At 48.6% G+C, this 22,986-nt stretch overlaps 2 protein-coding genes across 3 annotated transcripts; one reads left to right on the top strand and one right to left on the bottom strand.

The window, feature by feature from the left end:
- The first annotated feature begins 7,066 nt into the window (after positions 1 to 7,066).
- On the top strand, positions 7,067 to 10,875 carry LOC100502220 (Zinc finger CCCH domain-containing protein 59). 2 transcript variants are annotated; one of them, NM_001196697.1, is made up of 7 exons: positions 7,121 to 7,521; positions 7,616 to 7,711; positions 8,367 to 8,456; positions 8,540 to 8,788; positions 8,877 to 9,056; positions 10,365 to 10,465; positions 10,575 to 10,875. In NM_001196697.1, exons 1-7 carry the CDS (start codon positions 7,174 to 7,176, stop codon positions 10,702 to 10,704), a joined length of 1,194 nt encoding a protein of 397 aa, NP_001183626.1. In that variant the 5' UTR covers positions 7,121 to 7,173; the 3' UTR covers positions 10,705 to 10,875. The 2 variants fall into 2 exon arrangements, with proteins under 2 accessions (XP_020405571.1, NP_001183626.1); XM_020549982.1 differs by lacking the exons at positions 10,365 to 10,465; positions 10,575 to 10,875 and adding an exon at positions 9,674 to 10,081 and having other exon boundaries at positions 7,067 to 7,521.
- Positions 10,876 to 13,288: 2,413 nt separating this feature from the next.
- On the bottom strand, positions 13,289 to 15,585 carry LOC542585 (cytokinin oxidase 1). The gene is made up of 3 exons (NM_001112121.2): positions 14,926 to 15,585; positions 13,834 to 14,524; positions 13,289 to 13,742 (listed from the first exon to the last, which is right to left on the bottom strand). The coding sequence occupies exons 1-3, from the start codon at positions 15,539 to 15,541 to the stop codon at positions 13,448 to 13,450; spliced, it is 1,602 nt and encodes a 533-aa protein (NP_001105591.2). The 5' UTR covers positions 15,542 to 15,585; the 3' UTR covers positions 13,289 to 13,447.
- Between the last annotated feature and the right edge of the window lie 7,401 nt (positions 15,586 to 22,986).

The following is a 22,986-nucleotide window of genomic DNA, read 5'->3' as shown; positions in this document are numbered from 1 at the left end:
CGTCGAGGAATGACAGAGTTTCGCACCCAGCAGTGGAATCCACAATTTGATCGATGCGAGGCAGAGGGTAGGGAACCTTCGGACATGCCTTGTTTAGACCAGTGTAGTCCACGCACATCCTCCATTTCCCACCTTTCTTTTTTACAAGCACAGGGTTAGCTAGCCATTCGGGATGAAATACCTCTTTGATGAACCCTGCAGCCATCAGCTTGTGGATCTCCTCACCTATGGCTCTGCGCTTTTCTTCGTCGAAACGGCGCAGAGGCTGCTTCACGGGTCGGGCACTGGCTTAGATATTCAGTGAGTGCTCGGCGACATCCCTCGGTATGTCGGGCATGTCCGAGGGACTCCACGCAAAAACTTCGGCATTTGCGCGGAGAAAGTTGACGAGCACTGCTTCCTATTTGGGGTCGAGCTCGGAGCCGATCCGAACTTGCTTGCAGGCGTCGTTGCTGGGGTCGAGAGGGACGGACTTAACCACCTCAGCTGGTTCGAAGTTGCCGGCGTGGCGCTTCGCATCAGGCACCTCCTTGGAGAAGCACTCCAGGTCGGCGATGAGGGCCTCAGCGTACTCCACGCACTCCACATCGCATTCGTACGCGTGTCGGTACAAGGATCCGACGGTGATGACCCCGTTGGAGCCTGACATCTTGAGCTTGAGGTAGGTGTAGTTGGGGACGGCCATGAACTTGGCGTAGCACGGTCTCCCCAGCACCGCGTGGTAGGTCCCTCGGAACCCGACCACCTCGAACGTGAGGGTTTCTCTGCGGAAGTTGAAGGGAGTTCCGAAACAGACAGGCAGATTGAGTTGTCCAAGGGGCAGGACGCGCTTCCCGGGTATGATCCCATGAAAGGGCGCCGCACCGGCCCGGATCGTGGACAGGTCGATCTCCAAGAGCCCGAGGGTCTCGGCGTAGATGATGTTGAGGCTGCTGCCTCCGTCCATGAAGACCTTGGTGAGCCTGGCGTTGCCGATGACAGGGTCGACAACGAGCGGGTACTTTCTTGGGCTCGGCACGCAGTCGGGGTGGTCGCCTTGGTCGAAGGTGATGGGCTTGTCGGACCAGTCTTGGTAGACTGGTGCCGCCACCTTTACCGAGCAGACCCCCCGACGCTCCTGCTTGCGGTGTCGAGCCGAGGCGTTCGCCACTTGCCCACCGTAGATCATGAAACAGTCGTGGACCTCGGGGAACTCCTCTGCCTCGTCGCCCTCCTTCTTGTTGTTGTCTTGGCCTTTGCCATCTCCCGCCGGGGGCCCGGCCTTATGGAAGTAGCGCCGAAGCATGACGCATTCCTCAAGGATGTGCTTGACGGGACCCTGGTGATAGGGGCACGACTACTTGAGCATCTTGTCGAACAGGTTGGCCCCTCCGGGAGGCTTCCGAGGGTTCCTGTGTTCGACAACAGCGACAAGATCTACGTCGGTGCCGTCGCGCTTCGCTTGCAACTTCTTTTTCGCCTTCTTCTTCGTGCCCCACTGGGCGCGGGGACGTCTTCCTGCTGGCGCCCCTGAGGCTGCTTGTCTTTCCGGAAGATAGCTTCGACCGCCTCCTGCCCAGAGGCGAACTTGGTGGCGATGTCCATCAACTCGCTCGCCTTGGTGGGAGTCTTGCGGCCCAGTTTGCTCACCAGGTCTTGGCAGGTGGTGCCGGCGAGGAACGCCCTGATGACATCCGAGTCGGTGATGTTGGGCAGCTCGGTGCACTGCTTCGAAAACCGCCGGATGTATTCTCGCAGGGATTCCCCTGGCTGCTGGCGGCAGCTTCGGAGATCCCAAGAGTTCCCAGGGCACACGTACGTGCCCTGGAAGTTTCCAGCGAAAGCCTTGACCAGGTCGTCCCAGTTGGAGATCTGCGCGGGAGGCAGATGCTCCAGCCAGGCCCCGACGGCGTCGGAGAGGAACAGGGGAGGTTGCGGATGATGAGGTTGTCATCGTCCGTTCCACCCAGCTGGCAGGCCAGTCGGTAGTCCGCAAGCCACAACTCCGGCCTTGTTTCCCCCGAGTACTTGGTGATGGTAGTCGGGGCCCAGAACCGGGTCGGGAACGGCGCCCGTCGTATGGCCCGGCTGAAGGCTTGCGAACCTGGTGGTTCGGGCGAGGGGATTCAATCCTCCTCACTGTCGTAGCGTCCCCCACGCCTGGGGTGGTAGCCTCGGCGCACCTTCTCGTCGAGGCAGGCTCGACGGTCGCGGCGGTGGTGCTCATTGCCGAGGCGACCCGGGGCTGCAGGCGTCGCGTCCCGCGTGCGCCCAGTGTGGACCGAGGCCTCCCGCATGAGTTGGGAAGTCGTTGCGCGATGCTCCGGGGGGCACTCTTGCCTTCGGGAGGCAGAGCTTTCGGCCCGCCGGACCACGGCATCCTCCATGAGATTCTTGAGTTCTCCCTGGATACGCCGCCCCTCGGTGGTGGATGGCTCCGGCATCGCTCGGAGTAGTATTGCCGCTGCAGCCAGATTTTGGCCGACCCCGCTGGAGGCCGGGGGCAGCCTTGCCCTGGCATCGTCGACATACGGCGCTGGGCGTCTCGGGCCTGATGACGCGCTTCTCCGGCGAGTGCTCGACCTGCCCACTCCTGCTCGATGTTTTGCCGAAGCTGCACAAGTTGCCCTGCTTCCTCGTCGAGCTTGGCCTGCATCTCGCGGATTTGCTCGAGCTGTGTGTCCTGACCCCCCGCAGGGACTGGGACCACAGCTAGCTCCCGCAGGATGTCAACGCGAGGCGCAGGCCCAGGGGGATCACCATCCTCCGACATACCGAGGTGGTTGCCTTCGTCGTGACCCCCTAGATCGACGTGGAAACATTCGCGACTTGGGCCACAACCCTTGTCGTCAAGGCTATGGCCATCATCGGAGCAATCGGAGAGACAGTAGTCACATGCGGTCATGAAGTCTCGCATGGCACTAGGAGCGCGGAGCCTGGAGAAATCCCAACCAGAGTCGGGCTCGTCTTCTTCCTCGGAACCCGGGGGTCCGTAGGTCGAGACGGCCGTCAGACGGTCCCAGGTTGACCACATATGGTACCCCGGAAGGTTAGGATATGCCTTTATGAAAGCGCTCACCGAAGCGGGGTCGCTTGGTGGATCGAAGCTGAATCTAAAAGGCACAGGGTGGAAAACGGACGGTACCTCTTGATCGATGGACGGTGGCAAAGTCGCGTCGGGGACGGACCGCACCGTTATCTCAGGTACAAGGCTAACGCCCAGCAAGCCCTTCACGAGTGTGCTGGCGTCATCCGCTTGAGGTTGGCATGTTGCGGGGAAACGACATCCGTCGTTGTCGCAGGTGCGAGGACAACGCCCGACATGTCCCCCGCTGGGGCGTCGGTGTCGTCGACTCGCTCGATAGCCGACGAGGTGCCGCCTCCTGCCTGGCCACGGTTGCCCCGCCTCCTCCTCCTGCGGCGAGGAAGACGGCGGGACAAACTCGGATGCTGCTCTTCCGCCATGGGGGGAAGACGTCGTCGAGTTCGCCGCCGCCGGGCGAGCTGACGATCGTCGTTGTCGCTGTGGCGCTGCGGGGGGAGGAGTACCATGTCGTAGCTGCCGTCGAGGGACATGAACTCGAGACTCCCGAAACGGAGCAGCGTCCCGGGTTGAAGAGGTTGCTGGAGACTACCCATCTGGAACTCAACGGGAAGTTGTTCGTCAACACGCAGCAGGCCCCTACCTAGCGCGCCTACTGTCGGCGTTTCGACCCCGGGGGTCCCTAGACCGACGAGTAAATTTGTCGTTGCGCGTCCCAGCCCAGATGGGTTGGCGCGAGATGGAACACAAGGGGGAAAACGCGGCTCGTGTTACCCCCCCCCCCCGCCAAGGGGTGTGCTTGCAGTAGGGGTTACAAGTGTTCGCGAGAGAGAGAGAGAGAGTGAGCCTGTTCGTCAGCCCGTTCTCCCGCATGACCCTCTCGCATGAAGGCCCTGGACCTCCCTTTTATAGATGCAAGGAGAGGGTCCAGGTGTATAATGGGGAGTGTAGCTATGCGCTAACGTGTCCGACAGAGAGGTGCCTGAGCCCTGTGTACATGCCAACGTGGCTGTCGGAGAGGTGCTAGGGCCCTGTGTACGCGGTATCGTGGCCGTCGGAGGAGCGCTTGAGCCCTGTAGAAGCACAGCTGTCGGGGCTGCTGGGATCTTGCTGACGTCTCCTTGCTTCCGTAGGGGGCTGAGAACCACCGTCGTCATGGACGCACGCAGGGAGCCATCATTACTTGTTACTGGGGCGAGCCTGGATGGGACGCCGGTCTTGTTCCCCCGTAACCTGAGCTAGCTAGGGGTAGGGTAATGATGTATCCCCCGTGGCGCGGTCGGTTCGAGCCCAAGGTCGGGCGAGGCAGAGGCTCCTCCTGAGGCCGAGGCCGGGGTCGGGCGAGGACGCGATTCCTCCCGAGGCCTAGCCCTGGGGTCGGGCGAGGCGGAGACCACCTTCCGAGGCCGAGGTTGAGGCCGAGCCCTGGGGTCGGGCGAGGCGGAGCTTCCTGTTGCGCCTGAGGCTGAACTTGGCTGTTGTCAGCCTCACCCTGGTGGGTGGCACAGCAGTCGGAGCGGAGCGAGCGGTGCTGTTTTCCTGTCAGGTCGATCAGCGAAAGGGCGAAGTGATTGCGGTCACTTCGACCTTGACGACTGAGGCACGCGTGTCAGGATAAGGTGTCAGGCGATCCTCGCATTGAATGCGCCTGCGATACGGTCGGTTGGAGAGGCGATTTGGCCAAGGTTGCTTCTCGACGAAGCCTGCCCGAGCTGGGCCTCGGGCGTGCCGAGGGTGTGCCCACTGCCTGAGGAGGCCCTCGGGCGAGATGTAAGTTCGTCCGGGACTTCAGTTCCTGCCCGAGGCTGGGCTCGGGCGAGGCGAGATCGCTTCCCTTGGGTAGACGAAGCCTTGACCTGAATCGTGCCCATCAGTCTTTGTGCTGATGGTGGTTACCAACCGTGTATAGGAGTGTTGGGGGTACCCCTAATTACGGTACCCGACAGAAGGCTTAACGACAATTTAATGACCATGTAATGGAACATGTAATTCACCCAATGTGTGTTGAGTGGATGGTTAAATGATGCTAAAAATTTTGTAATGGTATTTAGATGGATATACTTGATATTTGTATAATATAATATTTTGATAGATGTTTAATTTTTTTGGGTACGGGTGATCCGATGGGTGATCCATACCCACGTGGGTATGGGGGTAAATCCATACCCACCAGTGTATATGGGTGACCCGATGGGGTTATTTTTTTGTCGTGAGTATGAGTATGAGGTAGTAATAACCGGTGGGTATTTACCCATTGCCATATCTACCCATGGATACTTGATAATCCTTGTACTAAAACATAGTAGAGCATAAAACAGTACGTATTCTAGTCTTGGATTATGTGAAGATTCCAAAATTCCGTTATCTATGACTTCCTTGCTATTTGTAGATATCAGAGATATTGGTGGAAACGAATCGAATATACACGGATACGAATTCGAATGTCACAATTTACCATATTTTAGTCCAAATTCAGATACAAATTCGAGTATCTTCAGATACGAATACAAAATGGATAGTCGATTCCGAATTCTTATTTGGATATTTACTCAATTCAATTCAAACAACATACCCTAAAATTTAACTTACGTATATTTTGATTTTTATTTAAGTACAAGTTTATATATAGTCAATAAATAGTCAAAACAAATTTAAATTAAAATAGATTTCTCGTGATCCTCCATATCCAAGTCAACAAAACTATATAAATAATATTTTTAAACTATCGAAGCATGTAACAAAAGATAAACAACTATGTGATATTTAATAAGTGACATTTGTAGAAATATAAGTATATTAGAATTGATATAAAATAGTAAATGTTCTAAGAAAAACTAATTTTCCGTTCTAAAATGAATGAATGTCCTATATAAATATGTGTACTAAAACTTAAATAAAATCATGAAGAAATTTATCTATATATTGTAAAGTGGAGAGTTATAGTTAAATGTTTATGGAACTTCGTTGAGATGTGTTCACTGTATAGATAAAGTGGAGAGTTATAATTGAATGTTTATGAAACCTATTGAATTTTATTATTGAATATCACTAGTATATTATTAAACTTAAAGTCATTTTAATTAGAAATTAGTGATAAAGTTAAGTTTTAAATGGTTCCATGAAACATATTTTTTTCACGGATATAGATAGTATCGGATACTTCATGGTTTTTTCGAATACGAATATGAAATCAGATAGAGAAAAATACTGTAAATCGAATTCGAATACATCCATGTGACATCCATATTGAAATCGAATACGGATACAGATATCCATATTAGCAGTTTTAGCGGATACGAATACGGATAATTCGGATCTCCAGACATCAATTTCTAGCCCTAATTGGCGAAGTGACATACTAAAAAGACAAAAGTGTCACTAAGGGGTGTTTGGTTTGCCCCTGCTAAAATTTAGCCCCTATCACATCGAATGTTTGAACCTCCGTTCGGGGTATTAAATGTAGTCGGATTATAAAACTAATTTGTCAGCCGAAGATTAAAAGACGAGACGAATCTAGTCCAGTTGGTTGGGTCTATATTTCATACTCCTATTTAAAAGTCAAACGCTTGATGTGACCCGGGCTAAACTTTAGCAGGATCAACCAGACACCCCCTAAAGTATAACCAACAACAAGTGTCAGACAAGGATATTCTAGATTTTAACTAGACAAGGATATTTTAGATTTTAACTATAAAAAATACGGAGTCTTAAAATATTTGGATTATCCAAAGGAACGAAACAGGCCCTAGTACATACTCCAATGCTAAGGCCCTGTTCCAATCCCGTGAGATAAACTTTAGCAGCTTTTTTTTAGCTACTTTTAGCCATTTGTAATCTAAACATGAGAGCTAATGGTGATAATTAAAACTAAACTTTAGTACTTCAATTCATATAGCTAAAGTTTAGCCGGAAGCTAAAGTTTATCCCATGAGATTGAAACGGGCCCTAAGAATAGTAGGAGTACAATCCCGGTTCCCATCAATACGTTTTACGGGTCGGACGCTAGATGCGGTATATATAATAAGCGTACTCTCAACTCTTGAGAACCGCCTCTACCCGCACCGCGCTCTTCTTCGGATCTTTCCCTAGCCGCGCGTACGCGAGACTAGCCCTAGCCGCGCGTACGCGAGACACCAACCACCGGCGCCGCTATGCCGATCTCCTCCACGCTCGCCACACGCCTCCGCACCGGTCATTCTTCCGCACCCAAACCCGCACGGCGGAGCCCCTACACCAGACCCAAGCCCAGCGGCGGCGCCAAGGCCTCCCGCCCTTCCCCCCGCCTTGATCCAGCGACCACGAGACCTCTCGAACCCTCTCAGAAGGCGGTGCGATCCGGTTTGGGTCGCCGTGCCGAGCCCGATGTGCCCGACGCGCGCGCGGCTGAGTCGAAGCCGAAACTGGCGCATGGAGACGATAGGCCGCCCCTTGAGGAGAAGCGCCGCTGCAGCGGTGAGGGCGGATTCGTCTTCCTCTGCGCCCTTGCTGGACACACCGAGGTGCGCGCTTCCCCCATCTCTCTGAAAATTCTCTATCTCGACGCGATCGCCAATTTCTGTGGTGGAGTCTTACAGTAATCATAAAATCTGATAGGCTATCGGTGGGATTTCTCTGCCGTCTGGTTCGAACAAGCTCTACTCCGGCAGCGTCGACGGATCTGTTCGCATCTGGGACTGCAATTCCGGCAAGGTAGCTTGGTTCTCGGCTTCCGACGATGTATCTGATTATGCACGGGTTACCAACAATATCTCTGATATGCACGGGCTACCAACAATATCTCTGACTATGGACGAGTAACGGGCTGCTTCCACGGAGGTTCCAGTGAGGAGGTTGTCATTGTTCGTGGTGGTTCATGTGCTGATTAGCAATGTGTGCACCCTATGGAACCAACCATAACCGAATGGTGACTCCTGATTTTTTTTCTGATTGGTTGTGCCTAAATCACCAATCGTCAGCGGATCTCTTATGATTAGTTGGGTGATCCTGTGCTCCTGGTTTGGATTGGATGCTATCTGTCAGGCTAGCCTTGTTGCTATATATTGGAGGCTCTTCGCCTGCTTCGGTTACCCGTTTGCTTGGTATCAGTTTGTGGCGCTATCTGGTTGGTTGTCACTTGGTTGATACATATGGTTGCATGATCTGCAAGTGAATCTTCAGAGATTACAGCTATCTCATTAGTGGATAGTCATGCATTTATGTAAAAAAATAGCAATGAGAAAAAAGAACAAAGTAAAGAAAAAGAGAAAATATAGATAGAGATATGTGGGAGTATATCCAAGAGGATGGAAAAAAAATATAATCTGTTATCATATTACAATTTTTGTTCTTAATGTTTCTGCAATAGTGTGTTGATGTCATCAAGATGGGAGGCAAGGTTAGCTGCATGATCACCCATGGCCCATGGGTACTCATTGGAATTCCAAAGTTTGTGGAGGTGACATTCTGATTCTAGTGAGAGTACACCTTTATTTTGTATTATGTATGGTGACATTGAGGGGTGACTTTGCTTGGTACAAGGCATGGAACACAAAGACAGGGATGAAACTAAGATTTCAAGGGCCTTCTAGTCTGGTTTGTTCCATGGCTATCACGGATGAGATGCTGTTTGCTGGTACTGGAGATGGTCGCATCATGGCCTGGAGATTTCCTGCTAAGGAAAGTAACACTGAACCAGTGTTGATCCTCAGTGGCCATCAACGGCCAGTGATTTCACTGTCTATCTCGGCAAGAAGACTTTACTCTGGCTCACTGGACAAGACCATCAAAGTATGGATTTTTCTTCAAGATATTGCTCAATTGGCACTCAAAAGTTATGCTCATTCTGACACATTCTTCAATTCTCTGTATTTACCAGGCATGGGACCTTACAACTCGGCAGTGTGTCCAAACACTCTCTGAGCATAAAGCTGCTGTAACATCTGTGCTTTGTTGGGATGAGAAGTTATTATCTTGCTCCCTTGACAAGACTGTAAAACTCTGGACTCTGTCAGAGTCAGGAAACCTTCAAGTCAAATATACCCATGCTGAGGAGAATGTAAGAACTGCACTCCTGCCGATCATGCGTTATTTTTGTTTTGTTGGATGCTGCATACTGTCTATACCTAAATAGTTTATGGCAACAGCATTTTTATCGGTGTAGTAACTAAGTTTTACTATTAAGGTTCAGAGTTAAGAGCAACAGTTACATTTTCTTCTTGTAGTCCTTGGATTTTTTATTGTATTTTGATGAATATTGGTACTGCCTTGGATAGGATCTAATGGAAAACAGCTATCCACGTCTATGAACCTTGAATTGTGGCTTCTGTTGGGTTTCAACTCTAGCCTAATAACATTGCTGATTACTGATTAGTTCTTTTTGTTTGTGCCTTTTGTTGTCCTAGTTTCATTGATCAATTCTGTTTTTTGTGTGCTACTCCATTGATCAGGTTAAGTCTATTGTATATTCTTAACTGACGATACAATTTATTGGGTATAGGAATAACCTGCTTGATACAGAAATCCGTTTCAATGGCTCTGTATGCCTATGTACCGAATACTTCTAAAAATCAAGCAAATCTGTTCACAAGAGTTTTTTTTGTTGCTGCAATTAGTTTTCCTCTGTACTTCTGCACGTCTCATGGTGTTAATTGTTGGCACTCTGTTTGCTTTTAGCCAAGAAATATGATTCATAAATGCAGTCTCTGAAGTAGATGTTGGCATAGGCATGCTGGAACCTCTCAACATCGGGTCTTCTTGCTTGCATATAAGAGATGGCCTGTCTGGTTGGTCTTGGTCGACTAGAGTTTATCTGATGAACCTGGAAAATTCTAGCGATTGGAGTTTCTATATACTGATATAAGCCTTATTGGATGAGAACTTTAGATTGTCTGCTCAGTTCATCTGTTTGTCTCGAAGACTTGAAGAGCAATTGAGTACTAAGTATCTTAGAATTACGAAAACAACATCTAGGGCATTATGTTTGAACTGATTGCCTATCATAAACATAAAAACTTCATTCGGCAGGAAGAACTAATGGAATTTCTTGGCCATTGTTCTTCTAGCCCAGCAGCACTTTTTTCTTTTACTTTCTACTCTTACCTGTATTTCAAAATATTCCCCTGACTGTATTATTCTCTTCAGTACTTTTGACTTGGAACAAGTTCAAAAAATAATTTTAATCTTTTTCATGAGATGGCCTTAGAAAAAAATGCTGCCTTGGTGTGCTTGATCACAGAACCTACACAAGAGTATAATTATGCAACTGCGATGAGTGTGTTGTGTTTCCCCTTTCTTTTTACATTGGTTTCCTCACAACAGCTCTAGGCTGTTCCCCTACCGCTTAAGCTTTCCGATTATGTTGCAGGGTTTGCGCACACTCTTCGGCATGCACCGAGTTGGGAAGACGCCAGTTCTCTTGTGCTCCCTCCACAACAGCAATCGCGTCCGCTTGCTCGACTTGCCATCGTGAGTGCATAATTTTTTTTTATCAGTTTCATCATCAGATAGACAAACCGCTCGCTCAGTGGTTCCTTACTGAAAGGAGCTCTGCATTTGCCTGGTTACCATCTTTCAGGTTCGACGGGATTGGAACACTGTTGTCCACGAAGGAAGTTAGGACCATCGAGCTTGCGGCTGGTGGGCTGCTCTTCACCGGAGACTGCTCCGGCGAGCTGAAAGTGTGGAGGTGGGCGCCCAAGGACTAGGAGGCAGTAGCTGATGTGCATCAAATAGTGTAGCTGTAGCCTCATTGAAGAATAATAGCCACTGACGTGCTCCATCATTGTATTCGTTTCCATGTAAATTATGGCTGCTCCCCCTGATGATGTAGCACATACGGCCAATTTTGTGAGGATGCAACCCTGGTATCATGTTCCCATGCGTCTCCCTTTAACTGCCCTGACTTGAGATGCGTGCCGTGTCCGTGTCCATGCCCATCCAGAAGACCACGTGCGTATGGCCGTGTGGAGTGAATGCAGACAGATGACCAAGCGTGTAAGGTTTGCACGAGTCCTCATCGAGTCACCGTGCGCCAAGAAACAAACACGTCCACCGATTCCGCCCACGGCTTTACAAATGGAGTGAAGTTCCCATGTTTTGATTGTCCGTGTTAGGAATACATGTTACGTACGTAGTACGAACTGCCTCCGTCCCAAAAATAATGTCATTCTAGATTTGAACAAGGAGTCGTAGAAAATATTATCTTCTCTAAACAGATTTATTATAAAAATATATTTCATAATTTATATATTATTTATTATACGTTGTAAACATTAGTAATAATTTCTTGTATATGTACTCTATCTATTTTAAAATAGTCGGTGTTTTTATTTTTTTTTAAAACTAACTATTTTAAACTTCGATCAAATATGTACAAGAAAATATTTATATTCATATTACATGATTAGTATCGTTATATCATTAAATAGATCATTGAAATTATTTTTATAGTAAGTTTATTTGAGGATATAAATGTGACTAACATTTTCTAAAAAGCTAGTCTACTCTAACAAACTTTGATGGACATAAATACCATCGCGACAACTATTTTAAAACAGGAGGAGTAAATACACATATATACATTCATACGTACCTACAGCTGACGTTTGAGATCGATTGTCCTCACTGTACATGTTACACATACGTACAACTGAAGTTTGGGGGGGCCTGGTTGTCCTGTTATACACACATAGGCATGTTGAGGCCTAGTAATACGTGTAGCTTAGCTTGCTCAAGAGGTCTTCTAAAAAAAGGGGAATGATATTTGATTTTTAGGGACTAATTTTTAACCACACCATTTTATTCCATTTTAGTACATAAATTACAAAATATGAAAATTAAAAATCTATTAGTTTTTATATTTAATAATTTACTGACTAAAATTTAATAATAAGGAGTGGCTAAAAATTAGTATTTAGAAACCAAACACCCTCACAATAGCTTACGTGTCCACAAATGACGTCTGATGGGAGCCTAATTATCCGTGTAGCTTGCTCAAGGGGGTCTTAAGAATAGACAATACCCTCTCGTCGTCTGTCTCCTGTACTTCGTTCATTTCCCTTTTTTCTATTTCCCGATGATAATCGGTGTAATCCTGCTATAGGCTTGTTGCGTGTGTGTGACCTGTGACGACGGCTATAACCAATAATCTACGACCACCTTTATTTATTCAGGTCAGCACCGTTGCTTAGCTTTTTTTGTGGAGTGACCTCGTCTAAAAGCTGGGAATCAATCAAAAAACCTCACCAAGCTAGCATTGCCCCACTAGTCAACGTGTACGGCTTGCAAGTGCAGTGCATGTGGTGAACGCTGAGGAAACAAGAGAAAACGATCGAATTAAGGCACACCGCACCTCTGGTCAACCGGGGTACTAAGCTAGTACTCCCTCCGTATATGACACCGTTTATTTTTAAAACTTTGATCGTTCGTCTTATTCAAAACAATAATAAGTTATCATTAATTTTATTATGATTTGTTTTATCACTTGATGTAGTCTGTGCTTGATTTAAAATTATACATTTTAAATAAATATTTTGAATAAGACTAGCGGTTAAAGTTTAAAAGAATCAATGGTGTCTACTCTACTGGTTATCATTAAGTTTAAAAGAATCAGTTCAACACCAGCCGACCTGCTGGTCGCGCAAATGACCCTTTACCTGAACTTGTCGACGTCAGCTGTCTGATCAACAAGCACGAAACAAGGTTCCGTATTTTGTAGAAAATGACGGACGGTGCCGTCGGAGATCGAAGCAAAACGTGCAGGGTGAGAAAGAGTATCACGCGCCTCGATCCAAGAAACTTTTTAATTTGTTTCACAAGTGACGGTGTCTTTTTCCTTTTCCTTCACACTCTTCCTTTTTTTTAAGTGACTAGTTGAGAGGACCAGTTATTATTTGAAGAGAAAAAAAAACAAAAATGAAAAGGGAAGGCAAAGAAAATAGTGATAGGCGTGTTTGGATGGGGGCTGGCTAAACACACGTTTGATTTTGGACGCCTATTAGGACGACAGGGATGTATTTGACTGGCAATAATGTTTGGTAGAGCTATATCATACCTAAATAGGCACAAAAAAAAGCGCAACGGCAACTCATACTAACAAGTCCTTTTGTTCGGTTATTCTAATTTCATGTGGATTATGGTGTACTGGATCAGGTTGTAATAAATTTTGTCTTGCTATATATTTAAACGGATTCAATATACACCCAATCTACATGGATAAACGGTGTGGAAATTTTGCTCTCAACGTGCATTTTTAAAACTCTGGGGGTTGGGCAGATGAAACGAGAATATACGACGAGGGTATTTTTTTTACCATAACGTAAATAATGACCTTGACATACATCAGTGCAGTGATCAATCTATATACAGATTAATTAATAGCCGCTAGCTGGGAGTTATTCACATTATTGTCCCAAGAAACTAAAACATGCATGCATGCATGGGCTATCATCAGTTGAAGATGTCCTGGCCGGGGGAGAGCAGCCTCTTGGGGTCGTACTTGTTCTTCATCTCCACGAAGCGATTCCACTTGGCGGCGCCGAAGTGGCGGACCCAGTCACTGCGGTCCGTGTGCCGCGCCAGGTAGGTCTTGTACTGGATCCCGGCGAGGTCGCAGAAGCGCAGGATCCTCCTGTTCTGCTCCTGCAGCCTCGCCAGGTCGTTGGGCGCCACCGACGAGAAGAGCAGCGACACCGCGTAGAACACGTCCTCCGACGGCGTCGCCGCCGACATGCCGTCGTCCCACCTGAAAAACCAAACCCCAGAAAGACTGGTCCAGTCAGAGGCCGGCCGGGGCGTGCCTAGCTAGCTAGCTAGCCGATCGATTCAACACGTACATGGATTTGTTGAGGGGGTAGACGATGAGCGGGCCGACGATGTCGGTGCCCTGCAAGATGCCCTTGAAGACGCCGCGGTCGAAGTCGGCGATGCGCGAGCGCGGCACGAACATGTTGAGCCACGGGTGCGGCACCCGCCACAGCCCCAGCTTGTTGAGCGCCACCTCCTCGCCGTGCACCCGGTCAAGGAACGCCGTGTAGGACACGTCGCGCTGGAACGCGAACCCTTCCACGTAGCTCAGCGTGCCCAGCACGGACGCGAGCTCCTGGTCCACCGCCGCCGCCGCCGTGGCGTTGTCGTAGTTGAGCGTGGCCTCGATGCTGTACACGGTGGTGGCGTTCCGCTCCCCGGCGAGCGCGACGATCCGGGCGACGTCGGCGTCGGTGAAGAACCCCGTGTTCGCCAGGTCGGTCGCCAGGCTCTGGTTCACGAACACCGACCCTTCCACGTAGCTCATCGGGCCGAACGACGCGCCGCCGCCGCCGGGCCGCGGGGCGGTCAGCCGCTCCTGGTCGGCGCTGAACGCCGCGAAGTCGGTGTACACGAGCCGCACCCACCGCGCCCGCGCCGGCGCCGGCTCCACCGCGATCCGGGCCCGGGTGATCACTCCGAACTGCCCCAGCCCGCCCAGGACGGCGTCGAACAGGTCCGCGTTCAGCTGCTTGGAGCACGTCACCATCTCCCCATGGCCTGCGTTCACCACAAAGTCAACGCCCCAGCATTTTAACTCTATTAGCCGAAACGAACAAAGGCACAATGTCAACGCATCAGCGCTGCGAGAGCCAGCATGCATGCTGATTTATGACTAGTTATTAAAGACGTCGCCGCCCCTCGCCGGCCGGGCGGGCGGCCGGCCGGTGCAGCGCGGACATTAACCACCATGCACCACTAATAATACTATAAATAAATAAATATATGATTCGCATTGTAGGTAACGAATTTCAATCCGGCTGATTGAACACGGTGTTGCCCCGTGGCAAGCAACAGAAGTCGATGCAGGTGTACTGGCACGTAAAAAAAAAACAAGCTTTTGCTTGCTTGCTGGTGTGGTTGTGCAAGGGAGGGAAAAGTAGTAGTAGGTGCACACGTACCGGTGATAACGTCCATCTCCAGCACGTTAGATATCTGTGGGCCGTGGCGGAACGCCTGGCCGCTGATGCCTGCGTTGGACAGCGTGCCGCCGACGGTGAGGTAGAGGTAGTCGGTCCAGGAGCGCGGCGCCACGCCGCGCGCCAGCGACGCGCGCAACACGTCGATCCACACCTGCTCGCCGCCGGCGTCCACGTAGCGGCCGTCCGCGGACACGTTGATGCGCGGCGGCGCGGCGGCGTCGCCCAGGGACGCCATGTTGACGACGACGCCGCCGGGGGCGAAGGCCTGGCCCATGAGGGAGTGGCCGCGGCCGCGGAACGCGATGGTGTAGGGCCACCCCGGGGTGGAGTTGGCCGCGCTCAGCAGCGCCACCAGGTCGCCCGTGGACGATGGGTACAGGACCGCCGCCGGGAGCGCCGACGTGATGTTGCCGAAGTCCGTCGAGGCCGCCGCCGTCGCGTTGCTGTCGGTCCGGAGCTTGCCGTCCAAGGCCAGCGCGGCGAGGGAGGCTGGCCAGGGACGGCCGCGATCGTCTCCGAGCGCAGGCGTGCCTGCCGCTAGTGCATGAGAGCAGGCGATCAGCCCGGCCAGCAGCAGGTAATAAACCACCGCCATTAGCGACGTCGTCGTTCACGGGAGAGAGAGAGAGCTATACGTTATGTGTGAGTGTTTGGTAACTAGGTGATTGCACCCCGTATATATATAGGACGGATACGGCGGCACATACGTGTAGGTGTAGTGCGATTACATACTTCTTCAATTACGTACTCGAACACAGAGATGAGCTGCTTTCCAAGGAAAAAAATATTCTGCATCCCGTCTAGTTTTATTCTGTTTGACCACAGAAAAATATGCGCACAAGTAAGGTGCCTAGTTACCAACTTCACCATCCTTTCAAGAATTTACAGAAAAAAAACTATTATATATATAGTCCTGCCTAGCTAATTACCCCCTGTTGCCATGCAATGCAATATAGCGTATTTATACATTTAAAAACCTGTAATAATAAATATAAGCGATCAATTCTTGAGAATGAAATAGTTTTCGCACTAAATAGTTGTACAAATTTGGTAGCTATAGGTGTGTGTTGACCATATCGTTTGGTTATGAAATAAAATGAAGCCGTCTTTTATGTTATCACTTAATGTGTGTGCCTGCTCAAAATCGTCTCTACTAGACAGACAGCTGTACTGCATTACGTACAGGACGACGAAGGAAGCAGGCTGTAATTTTGGTACTACGACGAGCCCCGGCCCAGCTGGTTGGTCGACTTCCAAAATACACCAAGCTGAAGGTTTAATCAAGCTAGCCACGATTATTCTGGCCATATTATTTGATTTGCTACCAGAACCTGCCAACTTCTCATATTTTGCTATCAAAAATGTCGCTAGCCTTCGGGATCTTATATATATATATAGAGAGAGATTTCTTGTCGCTTTATCTCACCTTAACAGCCATGAATCAATATAGGATTGATTAAGCAAATGGCAACATTTTGGAAACAAACAATCGTCCCTAGCTTGATTGGGACAATTATATTTTTGTTCGGTAAGTCGCGTCAACATACGTTACTAACTACACTTACACGACCAAGGTACAAATGTTAGTGTTTCAGAGAAGGTGTCTAGCTAGCTGCCGCATGTCAACTTCAGTGGCTGGCTATAGCTAGCTAGCGTCTGTACATATTTGGGGTCCAATTGTTCTCTTGTTTTTTCAGCGGTTTTCCATCTGATGCCATTCTCTAGTAAAAGTAAAACAGATGTTGATGAATTCAGTGTAGAAGCACACACCGTCTAGTTTTGTCATTTCTGATGTTTTCCTCCTCAGCTCCACGAACAACGTACGGACTTCGGAATTCGCCGTATGCTGATATATAGAACAAATTAGCACGCATGACTTACACATGCATTCTAATTTTGAGTCAATGACTAGTATTCTTTCCAGTACCAGTAGTAATACATAGCAGCCGTTGTTTCAGCTAGCTAGTAGGTAGAATTTCTACGCACGACCACACTGTAATTTTGGTTGGTGATACGAAAATGACATCCCATCCAAATAATCCATATATAGATCATACTTTAAGTTACAGTTTTTTTTCCAATATATGACTCGAGCATGCGCAGCCTCCTCTCGTCGTCGGAGTCTCGAGATCGGATGCCGCCAATTTTTATGTTTTGGCCGCTTGCCGCTTGCAGTGACTCCAGGCAGCGCATACAGACGCGCGCGTGACGGCGGTGAAACCGACGATGCGTCTGCATCGCGACCGATTTTTTTTCTATTTTAGCCCTTTTCGTGTTTTATTTTCACAAATAGGTTCTTTTTATTTGAATTTAGAATATGGACCTTTAGGTTGGCGCTCTCACTATTGACACCAACCTAACACGTATTGACGCCAATGCAATTGGCGCATATGTATCGATGACATGGCCCTGAGGGATCAAACCTCGTGGCATAGTGACGTGGCGGGGGTCGGCGCCATGGATCTTGGCGCCGACCCTCTATCCTCTATATACTGGTCCACGTTTTTTTACTCTTTCTCTCTCTTCTATTCAATACGGCCATTGCTCGGCCACTCTCCAGCGTCGCCCGCGCCATCCTCCGTCGCCGACCGCGCCATCCTCCGGTGGTGAGGCCGCTGGCACCCGCCACCATCGCCCACCCGTGCTCCTCAGCCTTGCACTCGTCGCTGACCACCGAGCCCGCATCGATGAACGAGGGAGCGGGCCAACACTGGCATGGCATGGCCATGGTGAGCCACGACCATGGCAAGTCACGACGAGGGAGAGGGGCGACGATGGCGGGACGCGGAGAGGGAGAGGGGCGGCCATGTTGAGCCAGGCGAACGACGGGGACGGAGAGTGAGGAAAGGGAAAAGAAAATTACACGCGGGGCCGTATTAAAGGGGGCCAGCGCCAAGATCTATGGCGCCTACCTTCGCCACTATAGTTCTTGGCGCCTACCCCTGCCACCTCACTATCCACGAGTGCACCACGTCAACGCCACAGATGAGGTCTAGCCGTCTAGGCACCAACAGAATTGGCGCCTAGACGTGTTAGGTTGGCGCCAATAGTAATGACGTCGATCAGAGGGTCCATTTTTTGAATTGAAATTAAAAAGGGCATATTTGTGAAAAAACTCAAAAAGGGAAAATAGAAAAAAGACGGGCATCGCGACCAGTTTAGAATTCAGAGAATGCATGTACTCCTGCGATGACAAAACCCACACACAGCCCGATGTTCATCACAAGTAGCGACACGACGACCATGTTCACTTCTAACTTGTCACGCATTACGTACCAAGAAGTTCCACATGTGGGCGTGTCTATCTCTATTTGCTTAAAGGTTTGGAAGTTGCACTTGTACGATGCACACATGCATGTTTTCTCGTATTGAAAGTTAATTCAACAACGCAGACCTATTGTGTGAGCATAGCTTAGTTGATTATGATTATTGCAGCAAAAATTATATTTCCGGGTTCAAGTTTTAGGATTTTCTCGGGTTTTCATATTTTTAGGTTTATATTATTTTTGGTTGCTTATGGTAAGTTTGTAATCTCGAGATCTACTAACTCAATCTTTCGTAAGTACAAGGTGGGGAGGAGCGGTGGAACCATAATAAAAATTTCATCCATGACAAACTTCGCACTACTAATTCATGTGACAAGCGATCAAATAGAAAATAAAAGATAATAATGTGGCAAAACAACAATGTATTTACATCTAGAAACCATGCCACGATCTCATAAATGTCGTTCTAATTATGTTAGAGATGAACTTTTCATCAGCAGTTGATCATATGTAGAACAACACTAAACGTTGAAATCAAACATTGGATGATTCCGGTGATGATGAACGGACAAGCTCGAATATTGAACAATGTAGATATTTGATGACCGACAATCTTATTACTGGGTCACTCGAAGTAAGGTTTGGTAGTCGGTCCTATAGAGAATCCTTAGAATCTTGAGTCATCAAGCCTCCAAGCTCTTCGAGGTTGAACATTGAAGTCTTCTTGAATCTCCATGTCATTGATGAGTAGAATCAAGTGAAAGGGAAATAGGCTTACACCTTTTCCTAAATGATTTTAGTGGTTGAATTGCCCAACACAAATAATTGGACTAACTAGTTTGCTCTAGATTATGAGTTTTACAGGTGCCAAAGGTTCAACACAAACCAATAAAAAGTTCAAGAAAGGGTTCAAATAAAAAGAGCAAAAGACAATCGAAGGCTGCCCTAGTATGGCGCACCGGACTGTCTGGTGTGCCACCGGACTGTCTGGTGTGCCACCGGACAGTGTCCGGTGCACCAGGGAGATCTACTCCAAACTTGCGACCTTCGGGAATTTGGGAAGCCACTCCGCTATAATTCACCGGACTGTCCGGTGTAGCACCGGACTGTCCGGTGTGCCAAGCGGAGCAACGGCTACCTGGGCCAACAGTCGTCTGCAACGGCTACAGTGAACAGTGAACAGTGCCTACTGTGCGCGCAGAGTCAGAGCAGGCGTCAGATGGCGCACCGGACAGTGAACAGGACCTGTCCGGTGCACCACAGGATTGTCCGGTGGCCCACTTGTCAGAAGCTCCAACGGTCGAACCCTAACGGTTAGGTGACGTGGCTGGCGCACCAGACAGTGTCCGGTGCGCCCTTCGACAGCAGAGTTCCCCAACGGCCATTTTGGTGGTTGGGGCTATAAATACCCCCCAACCACCATTCTTCAAGGCACCCAAGCATTCACTACTCCTCATTCAATACAAGAGCAATACGCAACACTCCAAGACACAAATCAAAGCCACCGATCGAATCAAAGTCCACAATTCAACTCTAGTTTTTAGGACTTGTGAGAAGATCGACTTGTGTTCTTTTGTTGTTCTTGTTGCTTGGTTGGCATTTCTTCTTTCTCTCATTCTTACTCTCATAGCCTTGTAAGCGAAGCAAGAGACACCAATTGTGTGGTGGTCCTTGCGGGGTCTAAGTGACCTGGGAAATCAAGGAAGGAAGCTCACTCGGTCTAAGTGACCGTTTGAGAGAGGGAAAGGGTTGAAAGAGACCCAGTCTTTGTGACCACCTCAACGGGGAGTAGGTTTGCAAGAACCGAACCTCGGTAAAACAAATCACCGTGTCATCCGCTCTTATTCGCTTGTGATTTGTTTTCGCCCTCTCTTTTGGACTCAATTATATTTCTAACGCTAACCCCGACTTGTAGTTGTGCTTAAACTTTATAAATTTCAGATTTGCCTATTCACCCCCTTGTTGGGGGCCTTCGGCTTACGAAGGTCCTCAAAAACAGGATTTAACAGTATTTCTGGAGTATAATGTGTGAACAGGTATCTTCGGACTCGAGTCGGTATCACAGCAGGAGAAGACCAAAATAATACGAAGGTTGATACAGCGCCGAAGATGTGAGCGGGAAAGCTTCGGCGTGGTAGCAGAAAATGAAACCGACTTAAAGATGAAAAGGCTATTCAGACCTCGGTGGATTACTATAGAATTATTATCAAATGTAAAGGGCATGAATGTAATTTTGTATGGGCTGTGTCCCGTGCCTATAAATAGGTGAACAGTACCCCCGTACTGTTCACGCGGATTTGATATTTGCTTTTGCGTCACACTTGTACTTTCATCTCCTTCCAAGCTGAAGGTACATTTGTAATTCAATGTCATTTCTGTTTCTTTATAATAATAATGTAAAAAATAAGTTGATAATAATATATACTTGTTTATGTTATCTTTCATATTCCTTATGATTCATTCTTCGTCATTGTATGCTGTGTATATGAAGGTACGCCCTTCATAACCTTCGTCCGAAAGTCATTATATCCTAAGGGAGATAATGTTCCGAAGGACGAAGGACTTTACCGATTAACATTTTCTGTGTTGCCTTGTTCTTAACTTGAAGCATTTGAGAACAAGTCCCCAACATTGGCGCCCACCTCTGGTGAACTCACTTCCACTCTTTGAGTTTTCGAACACCTTCGGCGATCATAAACCTTCGCTATGGCACCGAAGAAAGCTTCAGCAACTGGGGCTGCAGCTCTGCAACCGCTGGACCACAATCAGGAGACAGTCTCCCTTCGGGAGGCCCGAAGCCAGAAAAGGAAGGCTGTTAGCCCAACACCGCCAGAGGATGAGATAGATCAAGAAATCAGAGATATGGAGATGCTTCATCAACAGGTGCAGAGGAAGAAGGAAAAGATGGCCAGGCTAGCTGAGCTGCAAAGGCAGATAGACGAAGCCTCTGAAGAAGTTCGTCATCTTACTCAGGATGAACAACACCGAAGGCCTCAGCACCAAGACCTTCATCAGGAGGGTTTCCTCAACGAAGATGACTGGTATGACAATTTCCATCATGGGAATTTTGTTTTTGATGATGCTTCTCCTCTGTCCGCTGAGCTGCAGGCTACACCTTGGCCTCCGTCCTACAAGCCGCCCCAGCTTCCCATATTTGATGGCCACTCAGACCCGAAGCAGTTTTTGATGAGCTACGAAGCAACAGTATCTTCGTATGGTGGCAATGCCGCAGTCATGGCCAAATCTTTTGTTATGGCTGTCAGGAGTGTTGCTCAAACCTGGTATTCCTCCCTTCGACCAGGAACGATCACTTCATGGCAAAAGCTGAAGGACTTGTTGTTAACCAGCTTCCAAGGGTTTCAGACGAAGCCAGTCACTTCTCAAGCTCTATTCCAGTGCACCCAGGATCACGAAGAATACCTTCAGGCGTACGTCCGAAGGTTCTTGCGTTTGAGGGCACAGGCACCAACAGTGCCCAACGAAATTGTCATTGAGGCCATGATCAAGGGGCTTCGACCAGGACCTTCAGCTCAGTACTTTGCTAGGAAGCCTCCTCAAACTTTGGAGAAGCTGCTCCAAAAGATGGACGAGTATATTCGAGCCGATAATGATTTTCGTCAAAGAAGGGAGGAGGCTTTCAGGTTTTCTGAAATGACCAGGGGCTTCGGAGGGAGGTTCTATCCGAGGCACGTTAGATCAATTCACAACTTTACTCAAAATGATGATAGGGGGAGCCAGCAGCAAAGGCCACAGTGCTCCTCACAGGCTTCGGGGCAACAGCAAGGCTCCTTCCGACCACCAGCTCCGAGAGGCAGAGGCGCCAGGGGCTTCGGCGGAAGATTTGGCGATCAACCAAGAAGAATTTTTTGCTTGTTCTGTGGTGAGAACAAAGGCCATACCACCAGGATGTGCCATGTTACCATCCAGAAGCAAAAGGAAATAGCCGAAGCTGCGGCACAACAGGCTCAGCCGAAGCAGGTCATGCACACTGCTTCGTATCATTCGCCTTACATCCCAGAGTATGTAGGCAACCACCCTGCAGTTTCTGTTGCTTCGGCGAGTCAACCTCAAGCTTCCTGGCAACAGCCTCCGCCTCCACCACCGCTGCAACAAGGCCAGCAGCCAGAAGGGAGCCAATATGCTCCACACCAAAGGGACTTCAGAGAACAGTCCGAAGCTCGCACAGTCAACAGCACTGTGCCAGAGTCAAAGCACATCTATTGACAAATATCCTACCTTGATAGCAGTCTTTTTCATTCAGTTTTATTTTCTGTGTAATAAAGGACATTGTTTAGATTTCATGTAATAGTTTCGTTGGAAAATATATTTTCTCCACAGGCTTAAGTTGTTGAAGCTTAAAGATTTGCGATAACAAAGAGGACCTTCGAGTTATCAAAAATTCTTCGAAGCAACAAAAAGTCGTTCTAAGGAACGCAGAGTAAGTTTGCCGAAGTCACAAAAAGCCGTTCCAAAGGGAGCGCAGTGTAAGTTTTCTGCTCCAAAGTCGTTCCAAAGGGAATGCAGAGCTTACAGCGAAAAGTCAACGCTGATACCGCCTAAGTAAAAGGCGAAGCGCGAAAAGTCAACGCAAATACCGCTGAAAGTAAAAGGCGAAGAAGCTCCTAAGGGAGGCTTACAGCGAAAAATAAACGCTGATTCCGCTGAAGTAAAAGGCGAAGAAGCTCCTAAGGGAGGCTTATAGCAAAAAGACAACGCTGATTCAAAAAGATTATGTGTTTTATCGCAGGAATGTGTGTGTATCTTCGGAATAAAC

This window comes from Zea mays, chromosome 3 (assembly GCF_902167145.1).
Source record: "Zea mays cultivar B73 chromosome 3, Zm-B73-REFERENCE-NAM-5.0, whole genome shotgun sequence".
NCBI classification, from domain to species: Eukaryota; Viridiplantae; Streptophyta; class Magnoliopsida; order Poales; family Poaceae; genus Zea; species Zea mays.
Note: the sequence above shows the minus strand (reverse complement) of the source record. Positions and strands in the feature narration are given on the sequence as shown.

Bases quoted from the DNA above. Each gene is read 5' to 3' on its own strand.
- LOC100502220 (NM_001196697.1), top strand. From the start codon at position 7,174: ATGCCGATCTCCTCCACGCTCGCCACACGCCTCCGCACCGGTCATTCT. The intron at 9,057-10,364 runs GTAAGAACTGCA...ATTATGTTGCAG, and splicing joins ATACCCATGCTGAGGAGAAT to GGTTTGCGCACACTCTTCGG. The intron at 10,466-10,574 runs GTGAGTGCATAA...ACCATCTTTCAG, and splicing joins CGCTTGCTCGACTTGCCATC to GTTCGACGGGATTGGAACAC.
- LOC542585 (NM_001112121.2), bottom strand. From the start codon at position 15,541: ATGGCGGTGGTTTATTACCTGCTGCTGGCCGGGCTGATCGCCTGCTCT. The intron at 14,525-14,925 runs GTACGTGTGCAC...TGGTGAACGCAG, and splicing joins GGAGATGGACGTTATCACCG to GCCATGGGGAGATGGTGACG. The intron at 13,743-13,833 runs GTACGTGTTGAA...TTGGTTTTTCAG, and splicing joins TACCCCCTCAACAAATCCAT to GTGGGACGACGGCATGTCGG.